The following is a 15,913-nucleotide window of genomic DNA, read 5'->3' on the forward strand; positions in this document are numbered from 1 at the left end:
TGCGGCCATCATGGAAATTGTTGTTTCCCTGGGCACCATTGTTGTCATTGTACGAACGGGTGTTTCCACCGCCATTATTCTAACAACCACTGCCGCCACCCTGCCCTTGCTAGTAGTTGACACTACCATCTAGATGACCCCCGCCTTCGGGAACTAGGAAAAACTTTGTTGTCTTGGCTGACAAGGGTTGCCGAAGGAACCAAGCTGATATACGATATTCACCGAGGAGGACCACTTGATGGCCTGAGATTGCCACAACTTTAGAGCTTCAAAGGACAGAATATGTGAATAAAAATTGGCGTAGGAGAACGACATGTTGTTCACGGTCAGAATAATGTCTGCCCAAACTACAGCCAATTAACTGGCATGTAATATCCTTCTCCATTGAGAAAAGCTAAAGTCATAGCACCTTATGATCTTGCGCCCACCAGGGTTGATACACGGGGTCGGGGAAGATTGTTGCAGCATCACCGATACCCTTGGTATGGTCTTTGCCGAACCCTCCATGGTGCCACCTACGAAGCCATGAAGAATATCTCCAGAGAAATTCAGCAGCGTCAATCCACGCCATAACATGAAGTTTCCATGGTTCAAACAGACTGCACTGGTGGGTACGATTGTTGCGGCAATGGCTGCCAAAGGTTGGGAGACGACAACTCTGATAGCGTCCGACAACTGAAGAGCAGAGCAACTTATGGCGATGATGCTCGGTGGAGGCTAGATGCGATCTCGTGGAGCCGGTGACAGTAAGGCTCCGGTACCAAGTCATGAATAGTTTTAGGGTTTCGTTGGGGCAACATCACCACAACATCTCCATACATATGCTTGGCGGTGGGAGAGCCATCTTTTCATGTAACCTTTGTCTATGGCGAGCCCCGGGCGGAGAACCGACATCGCTTGTGGGCACACCTTTCTGCCTTGCGTAGCTCGTCGCCACTGCCTTGGGTTGTCTTGGGAGACTTCAATGAAGCGTTGTGGCACTATGAGCATTTCTCGGTGCATCAGCGCGCTGAATCTCAAATGGTGGGTTTTCACGATTGTTTGCAAGTATGTGAGCTTATTGATCTGGGATTTTCTCACTAGTAGAAAACTGGCCTTTCGTCCAGGCCTTTTGTCCCGGCCCAGTCTAGAGCCGGGACAAATAGGCCGGCCACGTCGCCCCAAAATCACCGAGAAGCTACATGGCCTTTTGCCGTGGTTCTTTAAGGTCTTTTGTCGCTGTTCTTTAAGGCCTTTTGTCCCGGTTGGAGGCTCCAACCGGGACAAAAGGGTCCGAGGCCTTTTGCGGCCTGTTGGCAGCCCTTTTATCCTGGCTGGAGACACGAGCCGAGACATAAAGTCCAACCATTCGTTCCCGCGTGGAAACCGATTCGTCTCGCCATTACTGCACACAGAAAATAGAGAGAAGAACGATTGTCGTCGCCGGAAGTTGCATCGCCGCCGGCGCCATTGGGCTGGCCTTTTCACCTCCCTCCCCTATATACATGCCTTGTTCTTCCTCACATCTCCATAGCCACCAAAAGTCACCATTAGCCACATCTCTCTCCTAGAAAAGAGACCGGCCGGCGCCGGCCTCTCTCTCTCCCGCGCCCTGGCTGGCCCTCTCTCGAGTCTCTCATGGATCCAGAAATGGTGAAGCTCGCGTGCGCCCTCTACTTCCCTCGATCTGAAGTCTACTATGTTGTCATCGAGAAGATGAATTTCAAGGTCACGTACACCCTCCGGGCGAAGAGGGTGGAGAGGTGGATCCGCGCCGTCAAGAGAGATTTCCTCGACCCCGCGGAAATCAAGGTTAGCTTTTCCATGGCTTTTGTTATCAAATATGTAGCAAAGAAGCATTTTCTTAGAAGGTTCTTAAAATTTAGAGATATCATACAAAATCCCAATGGCAATTTTTCTGTGTTTGAAGGTCGAGGGCTTGGACTGCGAGTTCACCGACCCTCGCGAGGGTAGAGCTAATCAACGCGCCGCCGTCCTTCAACTCTCCGTCGCGCAAGAGACTAATTTGGTCTTCCATATTGTTCATGCCGATGAAGTGCCACAACTTCTCATCGATTTCCTTGCGGACAAGCACATCAGATTCTGTGGCGCTGCAATCCACAATGATGTGAATATGTTGCATACCTACCGAATTATTGGTATTCCGTCTGCGATCAACCTCCAGCAGATCCTCCGGAACCCCGTCCCAAATAAGCAGACTCCGACTTTGTATGATTTTGCAAATCATTATATTGGGACGGGTCTCGAGCAGAAGAATAAGTTTAATAAGAAGAATAAGCCGCCGAAGACCGCCAAGGAATTAGCAGAAGAAGAGGCACTGATTTTTGGATGGGGCGATTTTCCCTTGAGCCATAAGCAACTGCAGTATGCCACTCTCGATGCTCGCCTCGGTTTCGAGCTAGGTAGGAGGCATTTCCGGGCACTTGGCTACAATAGCCAGTTGGATCGCCTCGAACTTAATATTTATGAATAGATGCATGGTGGTGTGGTGTGTGGTGTCGTGTGTGCCTTCTATGTATGAACATATGAATCGTCGCGATCAATATATTAAATATTTATATTATATTGTTATTTAAATTCCTCACATTTTTTTAATAATAATGGACATATTATTTGTCCAAATGCGATTTACAGATTCAAAGATATTATTATGCCATATTATATGAATACCGTTTTTACCCTACCTAAACACCTCAGAATGATTTCATATTTTATGGGTGCGTAGGTGATGAAAATTTGTAGTAGTGATTAAAATTTCAGCTCAATCGGAGTTACACAAAAAATGAAACAGTGAGCAGATTTCAGCAATTCCTTAGACCTGTTCCATTTCCACCCCTACTTGTATCCCTGATTATTCAGGCTTCCTTAGATCATGGAATTAGGACCATGAAATTCTTACACAACATCCGTAAATTATTGACCCAAATCATCAGGATTGGCTCACACGAACCCCGTCACATCCATGCAAGAAACCATAATCCCACTTTGTCCTCACACTTTTTTAATAAATATTAATAAATGAATAAAAACAAAATTATTTCATATTCAAATTCCTCACACTTTTCTAATAGTTATGCATATATTATTTGTCCACTTATGGTTTAAAGATTTAAATATATTAATTATTTGGCCATATTGTATGAATAATGCATATTTTATTTGATAATAATATTAATAAATGAATAAAAACAATTTATTCCATATTCAAATTGCTCACATTTTTCTAATAGTTATGCATATATTATTTTTCCACTTGCGGTTTAAAGATTTAAAGATATTAATTATTTGGCCATATTATATGAATAATGCATATATTATTTGATAATAGTATTAATAAATGAATAAAAACAAAATTATTCCATATTCAAATTCCTTAAATTTTCTAATAGTTATGCATATATTATTTGTCCACTTGCGGTTTAAAAATTTAGAGATATCAATTATTTGGCCATATTATATGAATAATGCATATATAATTTGATAATAATATTAATAAATGAATAAAAACAAAATTATTTCATATTCAAATTCCACACACTTTTCTAATAGTTATGCATATATTTCTTGTCCATTTGCGGTTTAAAGATTTAAATATATTAATTATTTGGCCATATTATATAAATAATGAATATATTATTTGATAATAATATTAATAAATAACTAATTTTTTATTCCATATCAAAATTCCTCACATTTTCTAATAGTTATGCATATATTATTTGTCCACTTGCGGTTTAAAGATTTAAATATATTAATTATTTGGCCATATTATATGAATAATGCATATATTATTTGATAATAATATTAATAAATGAATAAAAACAAAAAAATCCAAATTCAAATTCCTCACACTTTTCTAATAGTTATGCATATATTATTTTTCCACTTATGGTTTAAAGATTTAAAGATATTAATTATTTGGCCATATTATATGAATAATGCATATATTATTTAATAATAATATTAATAAATGAATAAAAACAAAATTACTCCATATTCAAATTCCTCACACTTTTCTAATAGTTATGCATATATGATTTGTCCACTTGCGGTTTAAAGATTTAAAGATATATTTAAATTCCTCACATAGGAATGCTATATTATTATCTTATGGTAGTATTTACAACAAGGTACAACCACATTCGCGGGAGCACAACAAGAAAGAACTGGGGAGGTAACCGTGCTGAGGATGGAGTAGTGTGAGGATGGGTGACCGAGTGGTAAGTGAACAAGTCTAGAATTTGAGTATAGATTAAGTGTAGTTAGTGTTAACAATGATCCAAGTGAGAGAGTAACGAGTCAAAAAAAATGAAAAATGAAAAATGAAAAATGAAAAATGAAAAACGAATTACCTGAGCAGTATTCCTTTGGCACTTCTAGTAATCGGCCAACAGGGATGACCCGTGTTGGTCAAGAATCTGGCTCAAGAATCTGGCTGGCCAATGTACCTCCAAAGGTAAAAAAAAAAGCTTCTTTAAATGCATTGGCCATAGAGGTCAATAAATTGAAGAGAAATATGCGAGTGACTGGATTTTGTAACATTCGTGGGATGTGGAAAAAAGATGGTGCTCATGCCTTGTACCACTGTCCCCATGCGTTCAGTCTTTGGCGAAATATGAGACATGTCTGAAACCTTCCACCAGATAAAGATATGCAGTTCTCTTCTCGAACTTGGTTTAGATCCCTCCTGACTTCTTCAGTACCCAAACAGATGATTGACGCCGTTCTTCTGGTAGCTTGGCGTTCCTGGAACAATCGCAATAAAGTAACACATGAAAAGCCCCTGCCATCAGTTGAGTCTTCTAAAAGGTTTCTTTGCAGTTATCTAAAGATCCTAAGAAATTCGGATGAACTCACAGAAGCGATCATAAAGGGAAAACAACTAATTGTCGATGCTGCCTCAGTGCTCCGACCTGATCGGCCCATGAAACCACCTGGCAAAATCTGGTCGAAACTCCCTGATGGATGAGTTAAATTAGCTGTTGATGGCTCGTTTAAATTGGATGAAGGCACGACAGGGTGTGGCATGGTGCTTAGAGGTGCCGATGGGAATATCATTGTTTCTGCATGTCGTTTTTTGCCACGTTGTATTGAAGCTGTTGAAGCAGAGCTGTGGGCTTGTAAGGAGGGCTTGGAGCTAGCCTTGGAACATAGTCCGTTACCTGTCATAGTGGAGTCGGATTGCTCCCAGGTCATTCGTGTTGCTTTACAGAAGTCACTAGATTGCTCACCGTTTCTAAACATCATTTCTGATATTAGGTTTTTATCTAATTCTAGTTCAGGCCCTGAGCTTTAGCTTGAGCTATCTATAATTCCTACCTCATAATAAATGTCTATTTTTACCCGCAAAAAAAACATCTCCATACATATACTTGGCACATTACATGCATACACACACCAGTGTACAAGTAGGTGACCATATTTAAAACCTTGACCTTGCGAAAGTTCCATTGCGTGATATCTACGTTAATCAGGACAAGCCAGTCCTTGATTCCTCTCAAAACTCGTATAGAATAAATACATTTGAACACGAGGTTCGCAAGGGTCTCCGGCTCTCTCTTGCAAAGTTGACAAAGGCCACAATTTAGGCAAGGCAACCCCGCTGGTTAAGCCTATCTAGAGGACGCGCGGCTAGCGCAGTGGCTAGGCTTGGCAGTGGCCAGCCTGCCCGCCCGAGATCGATTCCCTTTGGGGACGATTTTCTGGTGTCTCACCGGGGCTCTAGGTCCCAAATAAAATCCCCTCCACACATATGTGCCACAACTACTAGCTCCTAGGGACACCCAAATTATGTGTGCTGTGTGTATAGTTCTAGAGTCTAACTTGTGCACTAGTGGTGTGCGTGTGTGTGGTGTGAGTGTGGTGTTGAGTTAGTGCATAAGTTCAGATGCTACAGCTGTAACACAGATCGAGGGGTCTCAAAAAAAAAAAAAAACAAAAAAACAAAAAAAAAGCCTATCTAGAGTCCAAACACGGTTTTGGAGGATCTCATGATCCTCCTTCATGATGCTCCAACACGACTTGAAGACTAACCCGGTGAAATAGTCCGGAATTATGTTAACCCTTTTTTAGTATTTCGTTTCTACGTACCTCCCTAATTAACAAATTTATCCGAGCAAATTTATATTACCATTCTAATTTCCCCCCTCTATAGCGGTAATGCAGTATGCATACTCGCCCGTGGTATTCTGAGATAGTACATCCCACTTGCTTCAGCTGGAGTGAGCTACCGGCCGGTTAGAGGATGCCTCGCTAACTAGTTTTCCATATGATGCGCAGCTATCGTACTGCGTAGATCCTACTAGGTCAGCTTTGTTTCTTCTGGCTAACCTAGCTCCGTCCAAACAAAAACCCAAGTTTAATCCGGTCTTTCTCGCGTGTAGCATGCATCGATCAACAACCCAGCAGTACAGACACGTATGCACGTACGTGTTTTCCCTGCTGATAACCTAGCTAGGTACGGAGTACTACGTATCGACAAAATGAACGCAACGCATTGATTAAATAAATCAAGTAGTACGTGCTTGCCAAAATGAAGGCAACCCGTTAATTAAGAAGATCAAGTGCTTTGCCTAGCTAGCTACACTACGAGCGATAACTTGCTAGCTAGGTTCTATGTACTGACAAAACGAAGGCACCACGTACTGAAGTCGCATTAGAAAAACAAGTGCTTGCATAGCTAAACTACGTAGTGTTTTGACGACTTCCTTGTTTCCTCTTTGCCTAGATTCGTTCCGGTCCAGGTCTTAATAGTTTAGTGATCGCATCACGTTGCAGTTAACTAATCGTGCATTGCTTAATTAAGTACTAGTATTAACTACGCACATCTTCATTATTACTACACGCCTTCACAGGGCACGCGCAATGGTTAATATGTTGGAGATATGCCCAAGAGGCAATAATAAAGTGGTTATTATATATCTTTGTGTTTATGATAAATGTTTATATACCATGCTATAATTATATTAACCGAAACATTGATACATGTGTGTTATGTAAACAACAAGGAGTCCCTAGTAAGCCTCTTGTATAACTAGCTTGTTGACTAATAGATGCTCATAGTTTCATGATCATGAACATTGGATGTTATTAATAACAAGGTTATGTCATTATGTGAATGATGTAATGGACACACCCAATTAAGCGTAGCATAAGATCACGTCATTAAGTTCATTTGCTATAAGCTTCCGATACATAGTTACCTAGTCCTTTCGACCATGAGATCATGTAAATCACTTATGCCGGAAGGGTACTTTGATTACATCAAACGCCACTGCGTAAATGGGTGGTTATAAAGGTGGGATTAGGTATTCGGAAAGTATGAGTTGAGGCATATGGATCAACAGTGGGATTTGTCCATCCCGTTGACGGATAGATATACTCTGGGCCCTCTCGGTGGAATGTCGTCTAATTAGCTTGCAAGCATATGAATGGTTCATAAGAGACCACATATCACGGTACGAGTAAAGAGTACTTGTCAGGAGACGAGGTTGAACGAGGTATAGAGATACCGATGATCAAACCTCGGACAAGTAAAATATCGCGTGACAAAGGGAATCGGTATCGTATGTAAATGGTTCATTCGATCACTAAGTCATCGTTGAATATGTGGGAGCCATTATGGATCTCCAGATCCCGCTATTGGTTATTGGTCGGAGAGAAGTCTCAACCATATCTGCATAGTTCGCGAACCGTAGGGTGACACACTTAAGGTTTGATGTCGTTTAAGTAGATATGGAATATGGAATGGAGTTCGAAGTTTTGTTCGGAGTCTCGGATGGGATCCAGGACATCACGAGGAGTTCCGGAATGGTCCGGAGAATAAGATTCATATATAGGAAGTCATTTTACAAGTTTAAAAATGATCTGGTGCATTTATGGAAGGTTCTAGAAGGTTCTAGAAAAGTCCGAAAGAAATCACTATGGAAGGCGGAGTCCCGGAGGGACTCCACTAGCATAGCCGGGCAACCCTAAGGGGGAGGAGTCCCAGGTGGACTCCACCTAAGGTGGCCGGCCACCCCCTCCCTCCCCAAGGAAAGGGTGGGAGTCCCACCTTGAGTAGGAGTCCCACCTTGGGTAGGTTTCCCACCTATGGCAAGTTTTGAGTTGGGGTCTTATTCGAAGACTTGGAGTCCAGCTCTTGGGGGCTTCCACCTATATAATGAGGAGCAAGGGGAGGGGGCCAGCCACACCAAGCCACCTTGGCTGCACCCCCTTGAGGCCGGCGCCCAAACCCTAGCCTCTCCCCAAACCCTAGCCTATCCCCCTCCACATAATACTCCCGCAGCGCATAGGCAAAGCCCTGCCGGAGTTCTCCACCACCACCGCAACCATGCCGTCGTGCTGCCGGGATTCCGAGGAGGATCTACTACTTCTGCTGCCCCTTGGAACGGGGAGGAGGACGTCGTCCTCATCAACACCGTACGTGTGACCGAGTACGGAGGTGCTGCCCGATTGTGGCACCGTCAAGATCTTCTACGCGTTTTTGAAAGCGGCAAGTGATTATCTTCTGCAACAACGAGATCTAATCTCGTAGGCTTTGGAAATCTTCAAGGGTTAGTCTCGTGATCCACTCGTTGCTACCGTCTTCTAGATTAGATCTTGGCTTGTGTTTCGTTTTTGCGGTAGGAAATTTTTTGTTTTCTATGCTACGAATCCCATCAGTGGTATCAGAGTCGTGTCTATGCATAGATTGGTTGCACGAGTAGAACACAATTGTTTTGTGAGCGTTGATGCTTTGTTGTCTTTAGTTCGTGTACTTTGCATCTTTGTGGCATAGTGGGATGAAGCGGCTCGGGCTAACTTTACATGACCGCGTTCATGAGATTTGCTCCACCCTCGACATGCAACTTGTATTGCATAAGTGGCTTTGCGGGTGTCTGTCTCTCCCACTATAGTAAAGATTCAATTTACTCTTTCTATTGACAACACTAGTATCACCGTTGTGGTTGATGTTCGTAGGTAGATTAGATCTTACTCGAAAACCCTAAACCACGTAAAATATGCAAATCAAATTAGAGACGTCTAACTTGTTTTTGCAGGGTTTGGTGATGTGATATGGCCATGATGTGATGATGAATATGTATGAGATGATCATTATTGTATTGTGGCAACCGGCAGGAGCCTTATGGTTATCTTTAAATTTCATGTTGAGTAGTATTTCAAAGAAGTTGTAATAGTTGCTACATGGGAGAACAATCATGAAGACGGCGCCATTGACCTTGACGCTACGCTGACGATGATGGAGATCATGCCCGTTGATGATGGAGATTATGTCCGTGCTTTGGAGATGAAGATCAAAGGCGCAAAGACAAAGGGGCCATATCATATCACATATGAATTGCATGTGATGTTAATCCTTTTATGCATCTTATTTTGCTTAGATCACGACGGTAGCATTATAAGATGATCCCTCTCACTAAATATCAAGATAATAAAGTGTTCATCCTTAGTATCACCGTTGCTAAGACTTGTCGTTTCGAAGCACCACGTGATGATCGGGTGTGATAGATTCTACATGTGCATACAACGGGTGCAAGCCAGATTTGCACACGCGGATACTAAGGTTGCCTTGACAAGCCTAGCATGTACAGACATGGTCTTGTAACACGGGATACCGAAAGGTAGAGCATGAGTCATATGATTGATATGATGAACACTTTGAGTGTTTGCCATTGAAGTTACATCTTGTCTCGTGAATATCGGACTTGGTGTGGTGGATTTGGTTCGTGTGATCACTAAGACAATGCGAGGGATATTGTTTTGAGTGGGAGTTCACCTAGTTTTTAATTTTGTTGAATTAAAATTTGAACTCAATTTGTCATAAACTTAGTCTAAAGTATTGAAAATATATGTTGTAGATCATGGCATCCCCATCAATCAATTTTAACCAGTTCCTAGAGAAAGAAAAGTTTAAAAGCAATGGTAGCAACTTCACCGACTGGTTCCGTCATGTGAGGATCTTCCTCAATGGCGGAAATCTGCAATATGTGCTTGATGCACCGCTAGGTCCCCTACCACCCCTGCAGTATATGAGGATGTAAAAAATGTTTACGAGACTCGGGTGACTCGCTACTCTCAAGTTCAGTGTGCCATTCTGTGCAGCCTAGAGGCAGAGCTTCAAAAGCGTTTTGAGCACCATGACCCTTGTGATACGATCAATGAGCTCAAGGTTATCTTTGAAACTCATGCGGCTGTGGAGAGCTATGAGGCCTCAAAACAGTTCTTTGGCTGTATGATGGAAGAGGGCAGCTCCGTTAGTGAGCACGTGTTCGCTATGTCCGGACACGCGAAGAAGCTCAGTGACTTGGGGATAATCATCCATAACCAGCTGGGTATTCATCGTGTTCTCCAATCACTGCCACCAAGTTACAAGAACTTCGTGATGAACTACAATATGCAGAACATGAACAAGGAGTTACCTGAACTCTTCTCCATGCTAAAATCTGCTGAGATTGAGATACAGAAAGAGCGCCAAGTGTTGATGATCAACAAGACCACCAGTTTCAAGAAGCAAGGCAAACCTAAGAAGGGCAACGTCAAGAAGGGCGGCAAGAAAGCTGCCGCGCCTCCTGAGAAGCCTAAGGGTGGCCCTAAACCTGATACTGAGTGCTATTACTGCAATGGGAAGGGGCACTGGAAGCGTAATTGCCCCAAGTACTTGGCTGATCTGAAGAGCGGCCTTGTCAAGAAGAAGAAAGGTATATTTGATGTACATGTTATAGATGTCTATCTTACTGGTTCTCATACTAGTGCCTGGGTATTTGATACTGGTTCGGTTGCTCATATTTGTAACTCGAAACAGGAACTACGGAATAAACGAAGCCTAGCGAGAGATGAAGTGACGATGCGCGTTGGAAATGGATCCAAGGTCGATGTGATCGCTGTCGGCACGCTCCCTCTACATCTACCTTCGGGATTAGTTTTAAACCTCAATAATTGTTATTTAGTGCCTGCGTTGAGCATGAACATTATATCTGGATCTTGTTTAATGCAAGACGGTTATTCATTCAAGTCTGAGAATAATGGTTGTTCTATTTTTATGAATAATATCTTTTATGGTCATGCGCATGAGAAGAATGGTTTATTTCTATTAAGTCTCGATATTAGTGATACACATGTTCATAACATTGATGCTAAGCGAATTAAATTGAATGATAATTCTACTTATATGTGGCACTGTCGTCTTGGTCATATTGGAGTGAAACGCATGAAGAAACTCCATTCCGATGGACTACTTGAGTCACTTGACTTTGAGTCACTTGATAGATGCGAAGCATGTCTAATGGGAAAAATGACTAAGACTCTATTGTGACAACATGGGTGCCATCGCCAATGCACAAGAACCAAGGTCACACAAGAAGCTGAAGCATATCAAGCTGCGCTTTCATTTGATTCGCGAGTACATCGAAGTTGGAGAAGTAAAGATTTGAAAAGTACACACTGATCTGAATGTGGCAGATCCATTGACTAAAGCTCTCCCTAGGGCAAAGCATGACCAACACCAGAATGCCATGGATGTTAGGTACCTTACAATGTAATCTAGATTATTGACTCTAGTGCAAGTGGGAGACTGTTTGAGATATGCCCAGGAGGCAATAATAAAGTGGTTATTATATATCTTTGTGTTTATGATAAATGTTTATATACCATGCTATAATTGTATTAACCGAAACATTGATACATGTGTGTTATGTAAACAACAAGGAGTCCCTAGTAAGCCTCTTGTATAACTAGCTTGTTGACTAATAGATGATCATAGTTTCATGATCATGAACATTGGATGTTATTAATAACAAGGTTATGTCATTATGTGAATGATGTAATGGACACACCCAATTAAGCGTAGCATAAGATCACGTCATTAAGTTCATTTGCTATAAGCTTTCGATACATAGTTACCTAGTCCTTTCGACCATGAGATCATGTAAATCACTTATGCCGGAAGGGTACTTTTATTACATCAAACGCCACTGTGTAAATGGGTGGTTATAAAGGTGGGATTAGGTATTCGGAAAGTATGAGTTGAGGCATATGGATCAACAGTGGGATTTGTCCATCCCGATGACGGATAGATAAACTCTGGGCCCTCTAGGTGGAATGTCGTCTAATTAGCTTGCAAGCATATGAATGGTTCATAAGAGACCACATACCACGGTACGAGTAAAGAGTACTTGTCAGGAGACGAGGTTGAACGAGGTATAGAGATACCGATAATCAAACCTCGGACAAGTAAAATATCGCGTGACAAAGGGAATCGGTATCGTATGTAAATGGTTCATTCGATCACTAAGTCATCGTTGAATATGTGGGAGCCATTATGGATCTCCAGATCCCGCTATTGGTTATTGGTCGTAGAGAAGTCTCAACCATGTCTGCATAGTTCACGAACCGTAGGGTGACACACTTAAGGTTTGATGTCGTTTAAGTAGATATGGAATATGGAATTGAGTTCGAAGTTTTGTTCGGAGTCTCGGATGGGATCCCGGAGGAGTTCCGGAATGGTCCGCAAAATAAGGTTCATATATAGGAAGTCATTTTACAAGTTTAAAAATGATCCGGTGCATGTATGGAAGGTTCTAGAAGGTTCTAGAAAAGTCCGGAAGAAATAACTATGGAAGGCGGAGTCCCGGAGGGACTCCACTAGCATGGCTGACCAACCCTAAGGGGGAGGAGTCCCAGGTGGACTCCACCTAAGGTGGCCGGCCACCCCCCCTCCCCAAGGAAAGGGTGGGAGTCCCACCTTGAGTAGGAGTCCCACCTTGGGTAGGTTTCCCACCTATGGCAAGTTTTGAGTTGGGGTCTTATTCGAAGACTTGGAGTCCAACTCTTGGGGGCTTCCACCTATATAATGAGGAGCAAGGGGAGGGGGCCGGCCACACCAAGCCACCTTGGCCGCATCCCCTTGAGGCCGGCGCCCAAACCCTAGCCTCTCCTCCTCCACATAATACTCCCGCAGCACATAGGCGAAGCCCTGCCGGAGTTCTCCACCACCACCGCCACCACGCCGTCGTGCTGCCGGGATTCCGAGGAGGATCTACTACTTTCGCTGCCCGTTGGAACGGGGAGGAGGACGTCGTCTTCATCAACACCGTACGTGTGACCGAGTACGGAGGTGCTGCCCGATTGTGGCACCGTCAATATCTTCTACGCGCTTTTGAAAGCAGCAAGTGATCATCTTCTGCAACAACGAGATCTAATCTCGTAGGCTTTGGAAATCTTCAAGGGTTAGTCTCGTGATCCCCTCGTTGCTATCGTCTTCTAGATTAGATCTTCGCTTGTGTTTCATTCTTGCGGTAGGAAATTTTTTGTTTTCTATGCTACGAATCCCATCATAATAAGACCGTCTTATCTTAACCTTACCACATAATCATGATATAGCAATAAAACATGAGTTTATTTTTTAGTCTTATCTCTTGTAACCAGAAATTCTAAATATGTGGTGAGAGAGATTGTGTTAAGAGATCATCTCTTAATTGAGAAAGGCAAAGCTTTTATCTAACTTTCTCTTTCATCCTTATCCTACATGACACTCATAAGATATCACCATTGTACGTGCCATTATGTTGTCAAAGAAACACCCCTACACTGTAGCGAGTGCCGAGACGGGCACTCCGCCAAATAGGCTTTAATCATGTTTTAATTTTATAAACAAAGCACACCATTTAAAAGTTTGAAATAAAATGTTGGGGCAACAACATAGGCATGGCCAACAAGGAAAACAAAAGAGATAAAAAGTAAAACAACAACATATCGATGAAGCGAGATGATGAGCCTTAAAAGATGCGCCCACCAAACTACATTCACCACAGATCACCAAGTACCAAGGCAATAGCTTGAAGGAGGAAAGCAACTTCAGCACCACGCTGCTGCTCGGACCAGCGAGTTGGTCCTAGGGTTTACCCCAATACTCAGAGGGAGTGGAGAGGGGTAGCCTCGAAGCCCTCTAGGGGAGGAGTGGGCGACACCGCAGTAGTATAACCATCGTCATATTAATTCACATAGTGCTTATTGACCCAATGACAACGAAACGATGAAATTTGTAACTCCATATAGTCTAGCTCCCAAATCTCTTTAAAACATTCTTGCACTTCAAGAGCTCCATCCTGGGCCTCTCAATCTTAGCCGTCCATTTCGGTGACGTGGTGCGTTCAGAGCCGTCGAATTTCCCGATCTAGCGATCCTAGGCGTCGGATGGTGGTATGGAAACTGCTCACATATGGTCCCGACCGTCCAATCTCTTTAAAACAATCTTGCACTTCAAGAGCTCCTTACAGGGCCTCTCAATCCCGGCCGTCCATTTCAGTGACGTGATGCGTTCAGAGCCGTCGAATTTCCCGATCGGGCGATCCTAGCCATCGGATGGTGGTCTAGAAACTGCTCACATGGTCTCGGCCGTCCAATCTCTTTAAAACATTCTTGAACTTCAAGAGCTCCATCCAGGGCCTCTCAATCATGGTCGTCCATCTCTTTAAAACATTCTTGCACTTCAAGAGCTCCATCTAGGGACTCTCAATCCTGGCCGTCACTACACGTTCGAAGCCATCAAATTTTCCGATCGAGCGATCCTAGCCGTCAGATGGTGGTCTGGAAACTGCTCACATGGTCTCGGTCGTCCAATCTCTTTAAAAATTCTTGCACTTCAAGAGCTCCATCCAGGGCCTCTCAATCATGGCTGTCCATCTCTTTAAAACATTCTTGCACTTCAAGAGTTCCATCCAGGGCCTCTCAACCCCGACCGTCCATTTCGGTGACGTGGCGCGTTCAGAGTCGTCGAATTTCCCGATCGGGTACGGTGATCCTAGCCGTCGGATGGTGGTCTGGAAACTGCTCACACGGTCCTCCACCCAATCCTCACGTCCCTCTTCACCGTTCGTTCTGTACGTGCCCAGCCACCGACAAGGGGGCCTCCTTTTCGCCGGGCCCACGACTCAGCGAGTGTGGCTACGTGGGCGTGTGTGGGTGCTCAAACGAACAGTGATGCGCGGTGGTTGTCATGTATTTTAGCTGGATGGTCAGGGGAAAAATCGTCTTCTCACCTCTCATTTTCTTCACGGGACTATGGAGAGGACGACTGTGGCGGCCTGCCGTTCGCCGCTGGGTACAGGGCACGCCAGTCATGGCTGAGCCCTCGCTTGGCTATGGAGAGAGGAGCAGGGTCGGGCCCCGTCCCTTTCCTCAAATCCCACAGATCTTGTAGGGTTTCTTCCCTTTCACTCCATTCCTGTGAGAAACTCTAGATGCAACTGCTTGTGACGGTAAAGCACACGTCCATTGGGAACCCCAAGAGGAAGGTATGATGAGTACAGCAGCGAGTTTTCCCTCAGTAAGAAACCAAGGTTATCGAACCAGTAGGAGATGAAGATCACGTGAAGGTTGTTGGTGAAGGAGTGTAGTGCGGCGCAACACCAGGGATTCCGGTGCCAACGTGGAACCTGCACAACACAATCAAACTACTTTGCCCCAACTTAACAGTGAGGTTGTCAATCTCACCGGCTTGCTGAAAACAAAGGATTAAACGTATGGTGTGGAAAATGATGATTGCTTGCAGAAAACAAAAGAGAACAATGATTGCAGTAGGTTGTATTTCAGATGTAAAAGAATGGACCGGGGTCCACAGTTCACTAGTGGTGTCTCTCCAATAAGATAAATAACATGTTGGGTAAACAAATTACAGTTAGGCAATTGACAAATAGAGAGGGCATAACAATGCACATACATATCATGATGACTACTATGAGATTTACTTAGGGCATTACGACAAAGAACATAGACCGCCATCCAGCATGCATCTATGCCTAAAAACTCCACCTTCGGGTTAGCATCCGCACCCCTTCCAGTATTAAGTTGCAAACAACAGACAATTGTATTAAGTACTGTGCGTAATGTAAACAATACAAATATCCTTGGACAA

At 43.4% G+C, this 15,913-nt stretch overlaps 1 protein-coding gene across 1 annotated transcript; it reads left to right on the plus strand.

Annotated features, from left to right (window-relative positions):
• The first annotated feature begins 1,629 nt into the window (after nucleotides 1-1,629).
• On the plus strand, nucleotides 1,630-2,473 carry LOC127329375 (uncharacterized). The gene is made up of 2 exons (XM_051355902.1): nucleotides 1,630-1,791; nucleotides 1,910-2,473. Exons 1-2 carry the CDS (start codon nucleotides 1,630-1,632, stop codon nucleotides 2,471-2,473), a joined length of 726 nt encoding a protein of 241 aa, XP_051211862.1.
• The last annotated feature ends 13,440 nt before the right edge of the window (nucleotides 2,474-15,913 follow it).

This window comes from Lolium perenne, chromosome 2, assembly GCF_019359855.2.
Source record: "Lolium perenne isolate Kyuss_39 chromosome 2, Kyuss_2.0, whole genome shotgun sequence".
NCBI lineage: Eukaryota > Viridiplantae > Streptophyta > Magnoliopsida > Poales > Poaceae > Lolium > Lolium perenne.

Coding starts and splice junctions, on each gene's coding strand:
- LOC127329375 (XM_051355902.1), top strand. CDS start 1,630: ATGGTGAAGCTCGCGTGCGCCCTCTACTTCCCTCGATCTGAAGTCTAC. Junction 1,792..1,909: donor TCGACCCCGCGGAAATCAAG/GTTAGCTTTTCC, acceptor CTGTGTTTGAAG/GTCGAGGGCTTGGACTGCGA.